At 35.5% G+C, this 22686-nt stretch overlaps 1 protein-coding gene across 3 annotated transcripts in view; it reads right to left on the reverse strand.

Annotated features, from left to right (window-relative positions):
- LOC150085771 (small G protein signaling modulator 1-like) overlaps window positions 1–22686 on the reverse strand; it is a 744108-nt gene that overhangs the window by 283445 nt on the left and 437977 nt on the right. For all 3 annotated transcript variants that reach the window (XM_090374245.1, XM_090374244.1, XM_090374243.1), the window contains exons 16-17: window positions 21315–21525; window positions 14972–15102 (exon numbers count right to left, since the gene is read on the reverse strand). In XM_090374245.1, the coding sequence (XP_090230371.1) occupies window positions 14972–15102; window positions 21315–21525 (342 nt within the window). The remainder of the gene's footprint in view (window positions 1–14971; window positions 15103–21314; window positions 21526–22686) is intronic.

Raw genomic sequence — 22686 nt, forward strand, 5'->3', positions numbered from 1 at the left:
AATTGTGCAGGCAGATATGAAGTTTTCAGAGCAGTGCAGATGGGCTGCAAGAGTGGCTCATGGTGTCTTGTCAATGATATACAGAAAGTTTTCTGGCAGGGATAGGGAGGTGATTGTTCCCTTGTATAAGGCAATGGTCAGGCCACACCTTGAGTACTGTATACAGGTCTGGAGGCCTCATTTCAAGAAGAATGTAGAGCTGCTGGAACGAGTATAGAGAAGGGTAACAAGATTAGTGAATGGAACAAAGGGTTGCTCTTACGAAGAAAGGCTTAAATTTTGCAAATTACAGTGTCTGGAGACTAGGCACCGGCGAGGTGATCTGATTGAGGTGTATAAAGCTTGAATGGTTTGAGCATGCTCAATGCCGATGGGATTCTTCCTTTTGCTCAGAATAATCACCTGAGAGGGCATACATTCAAATTGAGGAAAGACAGATATAGGATAGATGTACGGAAATTTGCCTTTAGCCAGCGGATAGTTGGTTGATGGAACAGACTTCCATCCCTTGTTGTGGAAGTTGATAGCCTAAATAAATTCAAGGCTCAGCTGGACAGGTATTTCAAATGAAGGGGTAAAATGGGAGTGTGTTTTTTTTTTTTTTTTTTTTTTTTTTGGCTGATGCTGCATAAGCTTGCTTTCTTGCATCATATGCCTCTAAAAATGCTAATGTCATGAAATACTGTATTTTATTGCACTGTAGAAGAGTGATAGATGAGAGTATGTCCATAGATGACTTTGTAGAGCAGATATCATCTTTTAAGGGCACAAAAGGTTATGATATTGTTGTTCAAGTTGGCACTAATGATATTGATATTAAGAGTAGAAGATTAAAGACTTACAGGATAATGTTGGGACAAAGTCAAGAGTTACGGCTGAATTTGAAAGTCTCTGCAATTCTGCCCAGCCATGATATGAGGGAGTCTATGTTGAGAGCCTTATCAATCATTTTGGCCTGTGATAGAATGTGCAAGGCTTGTAGAAAAGGATTTTTCTTGGCATGGCCTGTGCTGATTAAGAGGAGAGACTGCTTTTACAGGGATAGGATACACTTAAATAGAAGGGATGCAAGAATATTTGCTGATGCTATAGAGGAAGTGATAGGTGGGTTAGAAAACTACTAGCTTGAGGAGGGGGGATACACAGACTAACAGATTAATCAGAGTGGCAAGCAGAGGTGAAGGTGATCCTTGTACTGCTTCTATTGGAAAATACAGCAGCCTGGAAAGCAAAGTGTAGGCGATTTCAGCCCCTGCTGTGGATCATCATTGAACAAGTGAATAAATAGGATGTGTAAGGGTAATTAAACGTAAGACATATATATATATATATATATATATATATATTTTTTTTTTTTTTTTTTTTAGGAGCATTAGCAACTAAGGCCATATTGCTCCAGGAGGATATGCGGTGGTCATTCCCTGACCTTTCCACATCCTCCGTATTTGGTGGTGACAGGCTCGAACCCCGGTCTAATCAAGAAGCATGTGCTACGCACTGCTGCTCCTTCCCACCTGGCTACGGAGGCACCTAGGTAAGACATATGCATGTGCACTTGCATGTATGCCAATGCCAGAAGAATTGCAAATAAACTTGGTGAAATTGAAGTACTGATTGAGTCACCAAATGCAGACGTAGGGATAGCAGAGACATGGTGAAGCTCACACCAAGTGATGTCGATTTTGAATATGGAGAGTATAATATGTATGGAAAGGACAGACAGTACAGGAGGGATGGATGGGATATGCTCTTAGTTAAGAGGCATATTAAATGTAAGGCAGACACGTAAAGGCAGACATTAAATGTAAGTGCATCCAGCAGACATGGGAAACCAATGCAATGTTGAGTCAGTTTAGTGTGATATAAACACTGGGAAATTGAGAGTAGGAGTGTTGTTGTTGTGAGGGCAACTGAGGCCAAATTGTGTCTATTCATCTTTTAATTGCATAACCCTATCAGAGTAGGAGTGTGACACAGGCCTAATGACTGTGATGAGCATACCAAACAGCTATACAGAGAAATAGAGTGGGCCAGTAAATCAAAATGTCTTTATAATGGAGGGATTTTAACTTTCCAGATGTTGACAGGAATTTGTGGGTTTGTCACTCGCATGGTAGCAAGACTTTTTTGGATTTATTGGAGGATTGTTTCTAGAGCAACGTGTTCGAGGGGCAACCAGAGGGAGTAATACTCTTGATTTGGTTATCAGCAATGATTCTTTATGCATTAAGAATCTGCAATAAAAGACCCACTAGGCAACACTGATTACAGTATACTGATGTGGAATTTACTTAAAGATATAATGGTTCGTACAATTTTTAAATTCTATGCAGTGGGTTCAACTGATGATGTTACCAACAGAGAATTCTAAATGGGAAGCATTTGGGAAAGTAATCATAGACACTACTAAGCTTTTCATACAAATGAAGAAATATTGTTATTATTATTATTAGCTATATGGTGCAAGGAACACTGAGGCTCATGCTGCACCAGCCAAAAGAAAAAAAAGAGAGAGAGAGAGAGAGAGAGAAAAAGAAAAGTGCATGGGACGTATATAAATTATCAGATTAAACAGAAGCCTATGGTAGATATAAATTAGTCTGTAATTAAGTCACAAAGGAGGTTACGCAAGCTGAGGAAGATTATGAGAAGTCTCCGTCAAAGAATACAAAGAAAAGAAGCAAAGATTTCTATGCTTATATTAATAGTAGGAGGGGATTGAATCACATTAGCCTATTTGATGTCAATGGGTTAACTGTTGATGACCTGCTCAAGTTGCTCACAAATTGAATAGGTATTTTGCATCTACATTCACACATAAGGAATTCTTTAGGGAAGGGAATACCAGAAGTTTATCAAACTCCAATGGGGAGCTTAATGACTATATAATAACTGAGAGAAAAGTGGAAGAGGAATTAGGGAAGTGGAATATAAAAAAGGCAACTGGGATGGATGGGATCATATCAGGAAGCAAACAGGATAACCAAGCCTTTAGCCATAATTATAAAAGCATCCTTGGATTCAAGGGGGACAATGGACTGGAGATGACAAAATGCATCTCCAATTACAAAGGGGAGGATCAAAAGGTGATATGAGTAATTCAAGACCTGTAAGCTTGGAAAATAATGGAGTCACTGGATAAAGTAATGCAGGAATATCTGGACATGATTATACTGCAGTTACAGCATGGATTTGTTAAGGGGCAAGATTTGTTTTATCTAACCAATCTAATGGGTTACTATGATGCAACAACCATGGAACTGGATGCAAAAAAAATAATTTTGATATCATATAGTTGAATTTCAGGAAAGCTTTTGATACCGTTGCACATAATAGACTGCTGTGCAAATTGGAATAGCAATGTGGCATTAAACACAATTTACTGGTATCGATAAAGAGATGGTTAATTGAAGGAAGACCCCATGGACTGGAGATGTGCAAATGTATCCCCAATTCACAAAGGGGGTTCAAAGGGTGACACAAATAATTATAGACCTGTTAGTTTAACTTCTGTTCCAGGGAAAATAATTGTGTCACTGGTTAAAGAGGTGATACGGGATCACCTAGACAAGACAGCAGCAATAGTTCAGACACAGCATGGGTTTGTTAAGGGGAAGTCTTGTCTGACCAATTTGATTGGATACTACGATGTGGTCACAAAGGAACTGGATGCTAAAAATAATTTTAATATTGTATACTCGGATTTCAGGAAAGCTTTTGATACTGTTGCACACGATACTGCTGTACAAATTGGAGTGGTATGGCATTAAGGGCAGGTTAGTTAGTTCAATGGATAAAGGGATGGTTGAGTGGGAGACGGCAGAGAGTGGTAATAAATGGACACTGCTCTACATGGACTAATGTTATTAGCAGAGTCCTCCAGGGTTCGGTCCATTGTTGTTTTTGTGCATTTATCAATGATATCGATTAAGGTATATCAGGCTTAATGCTCAAGTTTGTAGATAACACAAAGGTTGGCAGGGAAAGACAGTATGCTACTGCAACAGGATCTAGAAAAGTTAGGCAGATGGGCTGAGAAGTGGCAACTGAAGTTTAACAATGACACATACAAAGTACTGCATATGGGTAGCAGTAACCCAAAAGAAATGTACCAACTCTGTGGTACTACTCTTAGCGAAGTGGAGAAAGAAAAAGATCTGGGGGTAATTGTGCAGTCAGATATTAAGTTCTCTGAGCAGTGCAGATGGGCTGCCAGAGCAGGTCATGGAGTTTTTCAATGATATATAGGAAGTTTGCTAGCAGAGACAAGGAGGTGATTATCCCTTTGAAAAAGGCAATGGTCAGGCCACACCTTGAGTACTGTATATAGGTCTGGAGGCCTCACTTGAGGAAGGATGTAGAGTTGCTAGAATGAGTAGGGCAGAGAAGGGCAACAAGATTTGTGAGAGGAAAAAAAGGCATGTGCTTATGAAGAAAGGCTTAAGTTCTGCAAGTTGCAGCATCTGGAGACTAGGCACCTGCAAGGTGATCTGATATTTCCGCTTGCTCAGACTAAGAACCTGAGGGGGCATAGATTCAAATTGAGGAAAGACAGTTGTAGACTAGATGTGCAGAAGTTTGCCTTTAGCCAACGGGTAGCTGATTGCTGGAACAGACTTCCATCTGTTGTGGAAGTTGATAGCTTAGCTAAGACAGAGTGGTTATCAATAGGAAACTGCTCTTTGTAGACTAATGTTATCAATTAAGTCCCCCAGGGTTCAGTGCTGGGCCTTTGCTATTTTCAATATTTATTAATGATATTGATGTAGGTATATCAGGCATAATATCAAAGTTTGCAGATAATAAGAAAATCTTAAAATAAGAAATGAAAAGGCATCCAAAATAATTTTCATACTCTAACACTGCAATGTAGTCTTATTTCCCACTTTTTTTTTTTTTCACTTTCAGTGAAAAACAATGCAATGTAGTCTTATTTTGGTCGCCTTTTCATTTCTTATTTTAATTTCTTGCCAGCTATCTGTGTCTCTCTTTTTCATATCTTACCTGGTCACCTCATCCTACCGTATATCGCTACATTCCTTATCCATTTCGTCGAATTCACTTCTGGTGTATACCGTAGATTCAATAGGATTAAACAAAAATCTTCTTCACACACACTTTCTAATACTATATACAGCCAGGCTTCGCATAACGAGAGTTTGATTAACACGTTTTTCAGTTACCGCTATTTGAAAAAATTATACCACTTTTCACTTTACAAGGTGCAAATTTCCAGTTAACATGATCTTTTTTTTTTTTTTTTTTTTTTTTTTTTTTATATGCAATAGTTGAAAAAAAAAAAAAAAAAAAAAAAAAGATTTGAATCGAGCATTAAGCTTACCACATGTGGGATGGGCAATAAACAAACGTTTGCCTGCTGCCCGCCTCGGTGTGTTTCATCAACCATCGAAAGAAGACTTGTTACTTGTTTGTTTCCCGCTAATAAAGTCAATGGAGACTTGCATTTAAAAATTCAAATTTTTAAATGAGCCAGATGAAAATCTTACTGCGAAGGAGATAATGGTAAAAGAACCAAATGAAATCTTTCGTATCACAGAGAACCTCAAACAAAAGGTTTGAAGTTCTCTGTGATATTTATTTTGTCAGGGCCCAGAGAAGATTGTTGTCGGTTATCGGAAATTGATTGAGAAAAGAAAAAGTCAACACTGTTCAAACATTTCCACAACAGTCATTTCTTCATTGTGTATTTTATGTCAGAGGTTCCCAAACTTTCTCGGGTCATGGCGCCCTTAATGTCTCAGTAATTTTTTCACGGCACAACCAGACCAAAAGAAATACCTAACAGTTCCGTTTAGTAGTTAGGTCCAAACAACTTAATAAGAAATGTTGAAACTGTGAACTACCTCGAGGTAGTAGTTTGCGCGGTGTCCGACAGATGTCGAGTGTTGCTGTGTTTCCCTCGAAAATTTAAAATATTCTGTGGCCACAGTTTGGGAACCGTGTTTTATGCAATAAACATTTAATTCCATAATTATTTTCATTATCTTTTACATTGTATACAGTTAAAAAGTTATTTAAAAGGTATTTTTAAAATTCTTTATGGACATTCCAGAAGGTCAAGGCCCAATTATAATTTTCTATTGATTATTATATGGGCTTGGCATACCCAGGGTCCTGAGCTGGATATCATCATTCTTCTCTTTCTTGGTGATTCCCTTTTTACACTCTCTCTCTCTCTCTCTCTCTCTCTCTCTCAGGGTAACTGGGGAATTTTTTTTTTGGCTAGTGCAACATAAGCCTCAGGCTTCCTTGCACCATATAGCTAATAATAATAACAATAACAATATACAGTCAGTCCTCGTATAGCACGATAGTTGTGTTCCTAGAAACCCTCGTGCAATGCAAAATCATGTAATATAAACAACAGGCCATATGGAAAAATTAGGGTTAGGTGCCGACCACCCAAGATTGAACACACATTTGTAACCAAAACATTACCAAACACAATAAATAATCGTAATAAAATATTGCTAATGCTTTTGCTTCTATCGTAAGCAAACTTGTTTTTTGTTTGATTTTCTATCCAAACAGATAACAGCCGTTCCATCTTTTCCAATTCTTTGTCTTAATCTGATGGATTTTAATTACACTTTGAGTTGTTCCTGCTATGAAAGTTGTTTTTATTTTCTCTGCATTCTTTGTAATTCTCAGTGTTGTCTCATTTAGGTCTGTAGCACGTGCAATATCACATGGTCTTTCATTTTGCTCAAAGCATTTCACAATTTCATATTTTTTCTCTATCAATAGAGGCTGACTGGCCTCTATTGACAGAGAAATATCGATTTCCCCTTACCGGGAAAACCCTGGTGGGCTGGAGGCCGGTGTGATTTTGACCATAAACCATAGTATAAGGCCACTACAAATTTTCCCGGGTAAGAATTTTTGACCCAGTCCGCCTCTGTTTATCGATAATGCTTTTCTTTTTCTCTCTGAATCTGCCGTGTCTTCACCAGGATGCTTCCTTTTCACATCTTTTAAGTATTTTATTCATTTTTAGGGAATAGAGCACAATTACAAAATGAGGAGGCACGCTTGATACACATAAACAAAGCTGCGCGCGTGTAGCAACTGAATAAACAACACCGTAACGGCAGAGATACACTATTAACACCTCACATTTTACTAAAGCACATTTCTAGGGGTTACTACCATAAAACAATAAAAACAATTTCCAGTTGCGTTTCTGTTAGTGGAATCTGTTATAAACTGGTAGTAAACTCAATCTCATTGCATTTGCGATAATACCGATAGCTGGAATTTTACGTTATTATGGTGAAATGTGTTTCCCCTTCACTGATATAAAAAACAAATAAATTTTCAGAATCTTCTCTTCATTCCTATCGTGTTGCGTTCGACTGCCATTTCTTGTAAACACGAAGGCGAATCATGCATAAGCGAATTCGGTTCGTGTTATATAAGATATCGTTCCCCTATTTATAAATCGTGTATGATCGAATTGTGTAGTGTAAACACGTGTTATACGAGAATTGACTGTACTTGATTAATGTGTTTCTGTTTTGCATGATGTGCTCATGGGACGAATTAATTGCATTAATGAAGGCCATCCTGTGTATGTGTGTGTGTGTGTCTGTGTGTGTATATATACATATATATATATATATATATATACATATATATTAAAAGAATAATAGTATTAAGAAGCGAAGTAATCATAAAGGGAAGATTTACTGAATCAGGGACACTGCATTAGCAAGAAAGTACTGTACAGTCATAATGTGTGTGCGTGTGCGTGTATGTATATATATATAATGTAGAAAGTTTGTTTGATTGTTTGTTTGTTTGTTATTTGGTTTTATGGAGCATTAGCAACTAATGCCATATTGCTCCGGGGATATGCAGTGGTCATTCCCTGACCTTTCCGCATCCTCCGTATTTGGTGGTCACGGGCACGAACCCCGGTCTAATCAAGAAGCGTGTGCTACGCACTGCTGCTCGTGCCCACCTGCTACGGAGGTGCCAATGTAGAAAGTGTGAAGAAGATTTTTGTTTAATCCTATTGAATCTACGGTATACACCAGAAGTGAATTCGACGAAATGGATAAGGAATGTAGCGATATATGGTATGATGAGGTGACCAAGTAAGATATATATGAAAAAGGGACCGACAGTTGGCAAGAAATTAAAACAAGAAATGAAAAGGTGACTCAAAATAAGAATACATTGCAGTGTTTTTCATAATTTCAGTGTCTTGATCAGAGGCCATCCACGGAAATTATGAGAAAGACGGCAATGTTCTTTCTTCTGTTTCCAACATGTTCTGTATGCTAGGGTACACGTGTGCTGTAGACACGTGTTAAGAACGAAATTTGAAATTTTGCAGAAAGAATATGGTTTAATCACTTGTGCCAATAAATGTAATTATATTATGTAGGGCATACAGATCATGGATGACCTTACAGAAGCAAGTAAAAAGAATTGAAAAAAAAAAAAAAAAAAAAATTAAGTAATGATATTGGAATTTAGGAATAGTCAAGAAGAAAGGAACTTACCGTTACCTTGTAAGACTGAAAATGACCAAATGACCAAGATGGCGGTGTGCCAGTATATTTAGGTATAGGTACACTAGCGGTTCCTAGCGTTAGAAAATGGGGTGTAAAAAAAAAAAAAAAAAAATTTTTTTTCCATGTTATATGGTGTCTGTAGGCTAGTTGGATGTATAAATTGAAACACAATATGTGGTGATGAATGCTGTTAAATACATGGTGCCCAAACTGCCCAGGATAGTTTAGAGATATAATAGCTTACAGAGTAGCAGTGAAAAGCAGGTAAACTTTGTTAAGGCAAAAAATAGGGTAAAGTAAGAAGGTCGTATCCCCCATGTAGTGTTCGATAAACTAATGGCTCACAGGACATAAGTAGGGACAAGAAAAGCAGAAAGATGAATGAAGTAGTTGGGCTCGAGTAGTTTGTGCCTATAATTCTGCTATTTGGTATGCACACTTTGAGAACTGAACTTAACTCCAGCAACACATACAAACCTATATCCAATTCCTGCAATATTATTACAAAGAAACTTATAGCCTTTAATAAAAAATTAAAACTGAACATTAGCAATTACAGTCTGCCACATATATACTTCATTCCAAAATTCCATAAAAACCCCATAGGACTCAGATTTATAACGTCATGCAAAAATAGTTATGTACACATACCGGGCAAAACTCTTGAACGTCTACTACAACCCTTGTTGATTGTCATACCAAATAGCAGAATTATAAGCAACAACCTACCAGTATTAAAATCCTTACAGAATAACAACATTTCCAGTATACAAACTTTTGACTTCCACAGCTTATTTACAAGCATTAACCAAACCAAGCTAAAAACAGTACTCAAAGATATATAACCTGCAATACCAACTACTGGAACAACTAGTGAACCTATGTATCTCCAATAACTTTGTATACGACGGCAAGACAGTATATCTACAAACTAACGGAACACCTATGGGAAGTCCTGCTTCATGCATCATAGCAAACCTACATCTATATTGGATTGAAAACTCATTTCCACAGGAGCTTAACTTCTACAGATATATAGATGACCTCATAGTTATTAACTTCATATTCCAAACTTCATCAAGGAATATGGACACTTATACCCCAATGAACTCAAACTAGAAAAAACAAACAACAATGATACTACAGCCTACTTCCTGGATCTTGAAATTACAATGATAAACAACAAAACTACCATCAATCTGTACAACAAACGTGATGCATTCAATATTAATATAGTCAACCTCACACAGTGGCATTCCAATATATCTAGAGGAGTGCATGCCAATGTTATACTAGCGCAATGCATCAGAATAGCAACCATCTGCAGCAATAAAGAAATAACCATCAATAACAACAAGATGCTATTGATGTAGCATCTTGATGTTATTGATGGTTATCAATAACCATCAATAACTGACAAACTTTCTGTCAAACTGACAAACAACCTTTTTCCTACAACATACCTTCGCTACCACTTTTGCAAAGCCCTTAACATCGTGAAGCATAAAAAACGATAGAATTCAATATCGATAGCATAATCATTAATTGATAACAAAAACCCATATACACCAAGTTTGTAAATAGTGTATATACAATACACTAGGCCTCTGTGGTGTCTTACAGCTTAGACAACCTGTACCCACCAATTGGCCTGACACAGTGTATTAACCATGTATATAATTTAATTTAATTTTTAATTTTCATTTCATTATCTATCTATCTATCTATCATATTTTTCTCACTCACACAACTGACCTTAAATACATGATGTACTCACTCTCAGACCTTTGTTCAGGGTCCTAACTATAGGAATGGGTTTGCAACCCCGAACTACACAAGCCCAACTACTTACCTCTAATTCATTCTTCTTTCTGCTTTACTTGTCCCTACTTCTTATGTCCTGTGAGCCATTAGTTTATCGAACTCAACATGCGGGATACTACCTTCTTACATTACCCTATTTTTTGCCTTAACAAAGTTTAGCTGCTTTTCACTGCTACTCTGTAAGCTATTATATCTCTAAACTATCCTGGGCAGTTTGGGCACCATGTATTTAACAGCGTTCATCACCACATATTGCGTTTCAATTTATACATCCAACTAGCCTACCTGTTTTTGTTATTTGTTAATTAGTTTTTAGGAGCATTAGCAACTAAGGCCATATTGCTCTGGGGATATGCGGTGGTCATTCCCTGACCTTTCTGCATCCTCCATATTTGGTGGCCATGGGCTCGAACCCCGGTCTAATCAAGAAGCATGTGCTACGCACTGCTGCTCCTGCCCACCTGGCTGTGGAGGCCGCAACTAGCCTACAGACACCATAACATGAAAAAAAAAATTTTTTTTTTTCCCCACACCATTTTCTAACGCTAGGGACTGCTAGCATACCTATACATAAATATACTGGCACACCACCATCTGGTCATTTTCGGTCTTACAAGGTAACGGTAAGTTCTTTTCTTCTTGACTATTCCTACATTCCAATATCATTACTTGCTTCTGTAAGGCCATCCATGATCTGTATGCCCTACATAATATAATTACATTTATTGGCACAGTTGATTACACTGTATTCTTGCCGCAAAATTTCAAAATTTCAAATTTTGTTCTTAACATGTGTCTACAGCACATGTGTACCATAGCATACAGAACACGTCAGAAACAGAAGCAAGAACATTGCCATCTTTCTCATAATTTCGGTGGATGGTCTGTGATGAAGACACTGAAACTATGAAAAAGACTGCAATGTATTCTTATTTTGGGTCGCCTTTTCATTTCTTATTTTAAGTTTTTGCCAACTATCGGTTTCATATACAACAGGCCCTAATTATAATGTGGCTCGCTTTATGCTGATTTGCTATAACACTGTTCTTATATTATAACCTGTATCTGACTAAAATGCTGTCGCAAATCACTATAACGCTCTTTTACAAATTCATTTTTGGCATATTTAATGAAATCATTTCATTTAATGGAGTCGATAGCTTGAAAATGAATAGCAAAACAGCATTAAAACATTTTCCACGCCGACTTGAGAAATTTTCCCACACTCAGTGAAATTTTTTCGCATGCTAATTTAATTGCAGTACAGTGACTTGTTATGTAGTTCCGAGATCAACATTTTAAAAAATGATCAAGTATATTGCTTGTAATATTTGCGTTATATGCATTTATCCAAAGTCTAGTCATCACTCAGTACAATATTAGACATCGTGTGTAACAGACAGCTTACTCGAACGTTGTACCATTATTAATGCAACCAACGCAGTTACATTTTCGAAGAGTTAAAATGGCGGATAAGAAATAAAAAGCAACACCATCTGGATGCAGTACAAAGACTATAAATGTAAGAAAAAGACTGAATTTTAAAATAAATTAGACGTTTTGATGCGAATCGATTCAGGTCAACAACAAGCGGATGTGTGCCATAATTTAGGACTGACAAGTTTAACTGTAAGAACAATTATAAAAAATAAAGAATTAATTTTAGCAGCAGGAAAGTTCCACTGCAAGCAACTAGGGCTAGGCCAGCTATTAGGATTGATATATGATGATCTGAAGAAAACTCACCTAAAAAAAAAAAAAAAAAAAAATGTGGAACCATTTAAAACTAGTAAGAGTTGGTTGAAAAGATTTAAAATCCAGGGAGAAGCCACAAGTGCAGATCAAGGAGCCGAAACTTTAAAAAAAGAACTTGTTAAAATTATTGAAGAAGGGTATTATGTGTTATACTTCTCAACAAGTTTTTAACATAAATGAAGCAGGACTTTTTTTGGAAACGAATGCCTAAAAGAAGTTTCATATTGAAAGAAGAAAAAAACAGGCCAAGTTTCAAAGCAGAGAAGGATCGGTTGACTTTATTTTGGGTGGTAATGCTGTGGGGGATTTAAAATTAAAACCCCTTTTAGTTTATCAGGAAGAGGGCCAAAGCACAATCCAAAATCGACACATTTTTCATGATTAAATTCATCAATTAAATTAAATCAATTAAAATCAATTTAGATCAATTAAATTCATGATTTTAATTGGAATTTTAAGTTTAATTTTGACACTAAGTAGTTACCACATAATTATATACGTATGTAATAAGAATTTAGCGACGCCCCCCTCGTAAGGTGCCAGTTCCGAATTACGTGAAACATCACAAATAGAGAATAAACTAGTTTAGTTTCTTAATTAAATAAATTCCATAAATAATCTCCCAATTACATAAATTCTTATGTAATTGGCTCTAAATTTTAAAATTGATTTATTATTTTGAATTCGATTTTCTAAATTATTTGGAGATTTTCTGCTACAATTTTTAGTCTCACCTTTTCTTCTCCTTCCCTATTGATTAATTATCATGTTTAATTTATTATTTTTTGCTGAACGATTTTGCCATCTACTGGCATTAATTTTGATTTAATATTTAATATTAGTTATACATTGGGCATCATGCGGAGGAATGTGCATTTTGCTGCCTCTAATGATATATTTATATTTATTTTTTAAATTTTCCTGTTATATTTTAACTACTTCATTATGCTAATATATGTAAATAAAATGGTAGTAGTGGGTTTGATGTGCTAATGCTGCACCCGTACTGCCATCCGTAGTATTTTATTTATTTATTTGTCTATATAAGTTGGTTAAGCTTACATTGTCAGTGGTGTGGCTCTGTGCTGGAGTGCTAGTCTGTCTGTCTGTTCTATATTTTTACTTTTTGCTGCATAAGAACCACCGCTATTCAAATCCTCTGCATTGGCGGTTCAATCGGGGGATCGGGTGGCGGACTGATCCTTCGATCGGTTCGCAAAGGCGAACCGATTGAAGGATCAGTCCACCACCCGGTCCGAAGGATTGTCCAGTGATTCCCTGACCATTATTGGCCTTGTGGTCCTCCATTGATATGGGGCATAATGGTCAGTTTATTTTTGTTATTTTGGTTTTATTTTATTGTGGTTAGTTTAGTCTCTATTTGTGATATTTCACGTAATTTGGAATTGGCACCTTACGATGGGGGAGGGGCGCTAAATTCTTATGTAATTGGCTCTAAATTTTAAAACAGATTTATTATTTTTAATTAGACTTTCTAAATTATTTGGAGATTTTCTGCTACAATTTTTAGACTCACCTTTTCTTATCCTTCCCTGTTGATTAATTATTATGTTTGTATGCTATGTAAAATTGATGAAGTGTCTGTGAAAATGGAAATGAAAAGTACACACGGTGCCTGAAGTAAGAGAAGTTCAAGGGATAGTCGAAAGTGGAAGTGAAGTAGTGGTTAAACAGGTGAAAGAATTTGAAAAACCTAGTACAAATATGAACTGGGACTGAAAAAAAAAAAAAAAAAAATCAATAACAAAGAAATAAATTAGTAATAAAGAAATAAATAAGTAAATAACACTATATTCAGATATGGAAAGGCAGTTTTAGCAAGAGGTTGAATCAGGGGGTGGCAAATATGCAAAATCTGAATATAGTAGATAAAAAAAAAAAAAAAAAAAAAAATACATAGTCAGGAAATTCATCAGGGGACTACTCCTGACCTTTCATATATCAGGCACGGCATTTCCAAACTTGTCTGTAGTATTAGAAAAAGGGGGAATGCAAATATGCGACCTTTATCGTAATACTAGTAGACAAGGTTAATAATGTAAATTAAAAAAAATTAATAATGTAAATAAATTATTACAAATTTACAAAAGTGCAATGTGAAATATAATACAAATGTGCAGTGAATAAGGGGTGAAAGGTAATTAAATTACTTGACTACCTTGTCTACTAGTATTATGATAAAGGCTGCATATTTGCTTCCCCCCATTTTTCTAATACTACGGACAAGTTTGGAAACGCAGTGCCTGATACATGGTCAGGAGTAGTCCCCTGATGAATTTCCTGACTATGCATCATTTTTTTTTTTTTTTTTTTTCATCTACTATATTGAGATTTTGCATTTTGCCATCTCCTGATTCTCCCTCTTGCTAAAATTGCCCTCCCATATCTGAATATAGTGTTATTTACATATTGATTCCTTTGTTATTGAATTTTTTTTTTTCTTTTTTTTTTTCTTCTTCAGTCCCAGTTCATTTTTGTACTAGGTTTTTCAAATTCTTTCATCTGTTTAACCACTACTTCACTTCCACTTTTAACTATCCCTTAAACTTCTCTTAGTTCAGGCACCATGTCTAGTTTTCATTTCCATTTTCACAGACACTTTATCTATTTTACAAACCACACATTATTTATATCCTTTTGCTTCCTTTACTGCTGCACTGCACGTTTTGGAGCATTAGACATACGATTACTTTTGTTATTTTTCCTTTTATCTGCTTATTTTGCTTCTTAACAGATATATTACTACTACTACCATATATATATATATATATATATATTTTTTTTTTTTATATGGAAGTACAGGAAATATTAGAGGTAACAATACTCACTTGTATGTGTAATTTACCAATTTCTTCTTCTTCTTCTGGAACTTCTAAAATATCTTCTTCAGGATGGTCAAAAGAGCCCCCACTACTTATATCTTCAAAAACATCATTACTGAGACTGGCATCTTTTGGTCCTAATTGTAAAAATAAATGTATTACAGACAGAAACACTGATAACACAAAATTTTAGTATTTATAACACAAATCAATGCAAGGAAGCAAGGTTGCTTATTTACAATCTGTCTTAAACAATAAGAAATTGGTCACCACGTTTCATTCAGGAATTTGCCCAACCCTTCAACAAATTTATATAAGCTCTAGTTCCACAAAATTAGATGATAATTAACTTAACAAGTACAGGTCAACTAGCTGTTGTCGGTGACTCTATCGTCAGAGGAAAAGGGAACACATTGTGCAAAAGGATAGGTGGAACAGGACCAGGGTATGTCTGCTAGGGGCAAAGGTTGATGACGTTGTAGAGCAGATATCATCTTTAAAGGGAAAAAAGGTGATATTGTTGTACATGGTCTCCTACTCTAATGATATTAAGAGTAGGAGACCAGCGGAATTATTTAAAAAGTAGAGGTCAATGTTGAAAAAAAGCCTCGAGTTAGGGTTAAATTGGAAAGAGCCTGCAATTCTGCCCAGACACGATAGGAGGGAGTATATGATGAGAGCCTTGTCGATCAATTCGGCCCTGGAGGGACTGTGTAAGGCTCAAAGGGTAGAATTTTTCTCAGCCTGGTCTGCGCTTGTTAACAGGAGAGACTGCTTCTACAGGGATGGGATACACTTAAATAGAAAGGGACAAGAATATTTGCTGATGCTATCGAGACAGAGTTAGGTGGGTCGGAAAACTGCTAGCTTGGGGGGATAATAGATTAATAGATTAACAGACTAATAGATTAACAGTAGCTGCTGGCAGAGGTGAAAGTGATTCTTGCATTGCTTCTATTGAAATGCAATTCAGCAGCAGCTTGGAAAGCAAGGCAATGGGGATTTCCAGGACAGCTGGGAGTCATAGTGGAACAAGTAAATACATGGGCTGTTAGGGTAACTAAGAGTAGAAACAGGTGCATGTATGCCAATACTAGGACTATAGTTAATAAGTTTGATGAGCTTGAAGTGCTAGTCAAAACATCAAAGGCAGATATTGTTGGGATATCAGAGACATTTCACACAGACATAAGCAGTGCAGAATTGGAATAAATTGGAATTTGGGGAGTACAATGTGTACAGAAAGGATTGAAAGGAGAGGAAGGGAGGAGGGGTTATGCTGTTAGTTAAGAAACACATAAAATCTAAGGAAGTGCATCCAATTGATGTTGGTGAACAATGCAATGTTGAGTCTGTTTGGTGTAACATAAGCACTGGGAAAGGAAAAATGAGAGTAGGTGTGTGTGTTATAGGTCTAATGAATCTGATGAGTATAATGAACAATTGTGCACAGAAATAGAGTGGGCCAGTAAATCAGAGTATCTTATAATGGAGGATTTTAATTTCCCAGAGATTGACTGGAATTTGTGGGTTGGTCACTCGTACACTATTAAGGCTTTTGTGGATTTATTAGATGATTGTTTTCTACAGCAGCATGTTCAGGATTTAACTAGAGGGAGTAATACTCTTGATCTGATTATCAGTAGTGATTCTTCATGCATTAAGAATCAGCAGATAAAGGAACCACTAGGTGGCAGTGATCACAGTGTGCTGAAGTGGGATTTGCTCAGAGGTAACTACCACTAGGGGTAAAGGGAAGAATTAATGCTTTCATAAAGGTGACTACAGTGCTCTCATACAATTTTTAACTTCTGTACAGTGGTATCAACTGATGATGTTACCAACATTGAATTCTAAATGGAAAGCCTTCAGGGACTTAATTTTCGAGGCTACTAGGCTTTTCATTCCAACTAAGAAATATTGTTCGAGATTTAGGCCTAAATGGATGTCAGATGAATTAATTAGTTATATGACAGAGAAGAAAAATGTATGGAATACATATAAATTAACAGGTGACACAGAAGCCTATGATAGATATAAGCAGGTCTGTAACCAAGTCACAAAGGAGGTTAGGCAGGCAAAGGCAAATTACGAAAAATCTTTGGCCAAGGATGCAAAGAAAAACAGCAAAGAGTTCTTTACTTATGTAAACTCTAGAGGGAAGGGGGTGAATCAGATTGGTCCACTGGATATTGATGATTCAACAGTTGAGGATCTGGCTCAGGTAGCTAACAAACTAAATAAATATTTTGCATCTACATTCACACATGAGGAGTTATTCAGGGAGGGGAATGCCAGAGGTAGAAATTGAATCCCATGGGAGATTGAAACCCTCCTGAAGTGGAGGGGGTAACCTGACCTTTTTTCTTTAGAATCACTGGTGGACTAGTGGATAAATTGTTATTAAGAAAAAAAAAAAAAAGGTAGGAAGCCCACACGAGAAGCACGGCAATTTTCGAAAAAGTTTACCGGTGAAACTACGTTACGAACATTTTTTACGATGCCAGAACTTCCAATATGCTCTGTTTGTGATTCAATTAGTTAATTCAATTAGTGATTCTAAAGAAAAAAGGTCAGGTTACCCCCCCCCCACTTTGGGAGGGTTTCAAGCTCCTGTGGGATTCAACTTCTACTCCAGACATAACACCCACCATCTGTTTACCGAGCAAGCAACAATACAAATGCTGTTACGGCAAAGTACTTTTACTGGTAAATTTCATTGAACTTTTCCATGCTTCTTGTGCAGGCTTTCTTTACCTTAGCCCAATTTTGATGTGAAAATATCTTTAGCAGTACCTACTAGATATTTGGACTGAAGCAAAACCAATTGGTAATGAAATTTTCAGACAGAAATGATGCAAATGACGTCACTTCCTAAATGGCAATAATGATTCTAATTTAGTGATTGCAATCTCAGTCATTAACGTTGATTCAGTAGGGTAAGTAACAGGCGTGAAAATAAACCATTACATCATTCATACTAAGAGAAAGAAATGATGCAAATGATGTCACTTACTAAATGGCGCTAACGATTCTAATTTAGTGACTGCAATCTCAGTCATTAACGTTGATTCAGTAGAGTAAGTAACAGGCGTGAAAATAAATCATTACATCATTCATACTAAGAGACAGAAATAATGCAAATGATGTCACTTCCTAAATGATGTGCTAATGATGCTAACTCAGTCACTAACATTGATTCGGTAGAGTAAGTAGCAGGTATTAATATAATGCAAGAATAAAAGCTTAAAAGCGACTGAAGAAGCCTCCCATGTCAACAGAAGAACAAGTTCAAAAACATAGAGGATGAAAAAAAATGCAGAGTTTAATAAAATTTGCTTCTCAAGATTTTGACCTACATCGACTTCTCATCAAGAAGCTGGCCTGTCAACATAACGAAATTACATTCAAGAACTTCCTGAATATTTTGATCCAGAAAATCTGAGTTTAAATGATGATTTTTAATTGATTTCTGAACCAGTATCCTGCAACAACCAGCTTCGATTGCATCATTCAAAAAGAAACAAAATCATAATTCAGCTCAACTGTCTGTTGTAGATCCTCCACAAGTTTCAACAGTAGTCAAGCATGCAATTATTTACAAGAACATTGAATATGATTATAACTCCTATAAATGATTATGAAGACCCAAACCGTTAACCTCGTCACTAAGGATGTTTTCACATAAAATAAAACATTTTTTGTGCATACAGAGTATACACGTTTTTTTAATGAAAAATTTGAAAATAAAAAAAATTTTTTTATACATTATTTTCAATAAAACAACTTTTATTAATTTTGCTAAAAAAAGGATACAATCATAAAACATATACTATTAGTAACTTCTGTATTTTGTTTCAAAAAAACAGTATACATGTGAAAATTCAAACCTATGCATGCACATATATGCATAGGTTTGAATTAATATGCTTTTTCATTAACAACAAAGAGTACCCTACCCAATTAAACATAAAACAAAGAGTACCCAATTTCATAGCAGATGCACCAATCATCAGGCAATACATTTGTGTACTATGCTGAAACCGAAAGTATCAAAGTTGGAGCAGAAGACAAGAATAGTAATACAAATAGTTGCATTGGACTTCATGGGTTCTTTACACATAATTTCAAGCAAATAACAATTGTTCACTTCCAAAAACTATTCAAATAAAAGTTTTTCTCTTGGTTAAAAAAAAAAAAAAAAAAAATCTTGGAAATACCATTTGCATGACAAAATGAGTACAGTATTATTGGGATATTTTCATTTAATGAGTGGGAGGTATTTCTTGTTTGCATCTTTGGGCTTTTAAGGCTTGATATTCCTTTCACTATATAACTATATAGTGCAAGGAAACCCCAGGCTTTTGTTGCACCAAAAAAAAAAAAATTAAATAAAAAAAAAATATATATATACAAATATATATAATAAAAAAGAATAATAAATAAAATAATTAAATAAAAAGATAAGAAAAATAAAATAACTAAATAAAAAGATAAAAAAAAGAAAATCAAATAAAATAAACTATGTAATTCCCTATACAGTGACCTTTGAATTTCCCCATAGAGATAACTTATTTCAGAAATGAACAACTTGTTGGATAAAAGAAAACTTTGTAAAATCCAGCCTAAACCCTCCTAATTTGAATTTGTTGTCCCTAGTTCTGGAATCAGTTATAACAATGAAAGTTTTGCCTCATTCATTTTATTTTACATTTCTCCCCACAGATCTCAATCAGCATCCCTCTAAGATGCCTACTGAGCTCTGTAGCCGAGATATCGAAGTCTTTACTTGTATGGATGTCGTTTTCCAAATGCTGGCTCACAACAGTGCAATTTGAGGTCATAATTGCACTGGCCTTGTACAGTGCAATTATGACCTTCATATTTTTACAAGCAAATATTTGATAAATCATTGACAGTACATCACAAGCCCTCCTAGTCACCCATCTGAACTACACAGAACTTCATGCCTTCCCCCTCGCTGCAAACTTATCTGATTCCTCCCATTGCTTATCTAAAAAAAAAGAGTGTTGCTTAGCAATGATTATTAACCACTCTCTGCATCTTGACATCATCCTGCAAATTTTAACATCGTCCCCTTCATCAATGTCATTTAAGAAGATTACAAAAAACAGTGATTCCAGTACCAAACCTTGGGGATTGCCCTTCTCATTAGTGCAATCTGAAGAGTAATCACTTAACTATAACCCTCCGCCTCCTGCCTTGCAATACATCCAAGCATCTTACAGTAATTTCAACATGTTCCAGCTTATACAGTAGCCTCTTTGTGAGACAGACAAATGCTTTGCTAAAATCCAAATAACCAATGTTGAAGTTATATCCTACAACTAGCTCATAAGTGACTCTATCAAAATAGCTAAACAGGATTAGTTAAACATTTTCCCTTCACAAAATAATGTTTTGTAAATTTCAGAATTCTGTTTCTATCTAAATGAACCTGATTGCACTCTTGATCACTGCTTTCACGATTTTCCCTACAACTGAAGTGAGACAGACCAGTCAGTACTTATACACGTCACTCTTAGAACCACCATTATGTATTGGCAATACACTGGCACTTCTTTTGTTCAAAGGAATCTCTCCAGAGTCCAATAATCTTCAGAATCACTGATCCTCATATTTAACCTTGATGGTTAATTATGAGGACATTACTGGACTTGGGAGTGATTCCTTTGATCTCTGCACCCATTATATAAGGGCACAATCTGATTCATTCTTTTCTTTTCTATATTCACCTATATGAAAAACTTCTTTGTCCACAAAGCCAATGATTTCTCGTAATCACACTTTGCCAGTTTAAACTTTTCTGTGGTATTATTACAGAAAAACTTGCACCTGTTATCAGCATCAGTACTGTTCATCTCTCTCTCTGTAATTTTTTCTGCCATCTTTTTCTGTTGCATTAAACTGGCTAGATTGTTATTTATCATCTTGACATCTTGTGTCATATTTATTATTGCTTTAAAGGTAATCCATAATTCTAATATATTTGTCCTCTGTGTGCTATCTTTCCAGTTTATAGAGGTTATGTAGTATCTTAAGCTGTAGTAGCCTAATTTCTTGAAATTAAAAGTGAAAATAAAACTTTTGTAATAATAAATGTACTTTGATGTAGTTGTGTAATAAATGTACTTTGACGTTAGCAAATTTGAATATCTTGCTTTTTATACTTGTCTCTCATAAGACCAAAACCAAATTGTAATTAATCTATTTAAGTTTGATATAAAAACTTATTATTTTAAAATTTATTTGGCTAATAAAGGAATTTGTTAGCCAAATAAATTTAAATTCACTAATTAAATTCAAGGTAAGTTAAACATGTACTCACCTACAAGTGGAATCTCACTGTTTGTACTTTCTGAAGATAGTTTAGCAATGTTGGCAGCCATGATTTCCTTATCACGCTGGCGAACAATTGCCTCAACAGCTAACCATTCTGACATTGTTGTTTCATATACTGTTTGAATGCTCTTGCTGTGTTCTTCTCTTTCTGACAATGAGCTTCCGAATTTATAATGTCCCAAGAGATAAGGCCAAACCTGAAGGAAAAAAAAAAAAAAAAGTTAAAAAGAGATTACATCTTAAGCAGATAGTTTAATATAAGCCTGCAAAAACAACTTTTATTGAACATCATCTTTTTAACTGCATGTTCTTAATCTGTTATTGTTTGCATAGAGATGAAAATCCAACAAAGCAAAAATAAGGCAATGAGATAGGTGAGCAGAACAAAGGGGGTGCTCTTATCAAGAAAGACTTCAGTTCTGCAAACTGCAATCTCTGGAGACTACCTGTGAGGTGATCTGAAATGTGTTTAAGGGTTTGAATGGATTGAGCAAGCTCAATGGTGATGGGATTCATTCTCTTGCTCTGACCACACACAAGATAGGGCACAAATTTAAACTGAGGAAGGATGGTCGCAGAACAGATGTATGGAACTTTGCCTTTAGTAGCAGGTGGTTGATTGCTGGAAGAAACTTCATCTGTTATTGTTGTGGAAGTTGATAGCTTAAATAAATTCAAAGAACAAGACAAACTATTGAAGGGAATGAATAGGTGAAATGGGAGGTGTATTTTATTTATTTATTTTTTTTTTTTTTTGGCTGATGTTATAAGCTTGCTTTCTTGCATCATTTTCCACTGCTGGTGCTAATATATATATTTAATATTATTTTATTTATTTATTATTATTTTTAATCCTACCATTTAGTTTCTTTCAAGGAAACTCTAAAGGATGGGCTAGTAGCAATAAACTTCATCTAAGCTCAGTGAAGGTAAAGAAGACATAAAACCATGATGGAATTAAAGATACTTTCCAGGTTGGGTGTGGATGACATCAAATAAAAGTCATTACAGTATTTTCCCCAACCAAATTACATTGATGAATTAAAATATAAAACAAAAAGTTTAAAATAAAAATACATAATTACAATGCTATTAAAAATATATAATTATGTTTTGGAGATCGATGTATCTGGTCACTACAGTACTTTTCACTGCTCTGTAAATTTGCTCTCTAACCAAAGTACAATAAACTAAAACAAAGATAAAAATATATAATTACATTTACATAAAGACTTCTTGGGAAGTCTTTATGTAAATGTAATTGTAAATGTAAAAGTCTTTATGTAAAAGACTTCCCAAGAAGTCTTTTTAAAGTTATGATTAAAGCAAGTGGGAGGAGGAGGATGTACTGATATAAA

This window comes from Mastigoproctus giganteus, chromosome 5, assembly GCF_048544385.1.
Source record: "Mastigoproctus giganteus isolate SK-2022 chromosome 5, ASM4854438v1, whole genome shotgun sequence".
NCBI lineage: Eukaryota > Metazoa > Arthropoda > Arachnida > Uropygi > Thelyphonidae > Mastigoproctus > Mastigoproctus giganteus.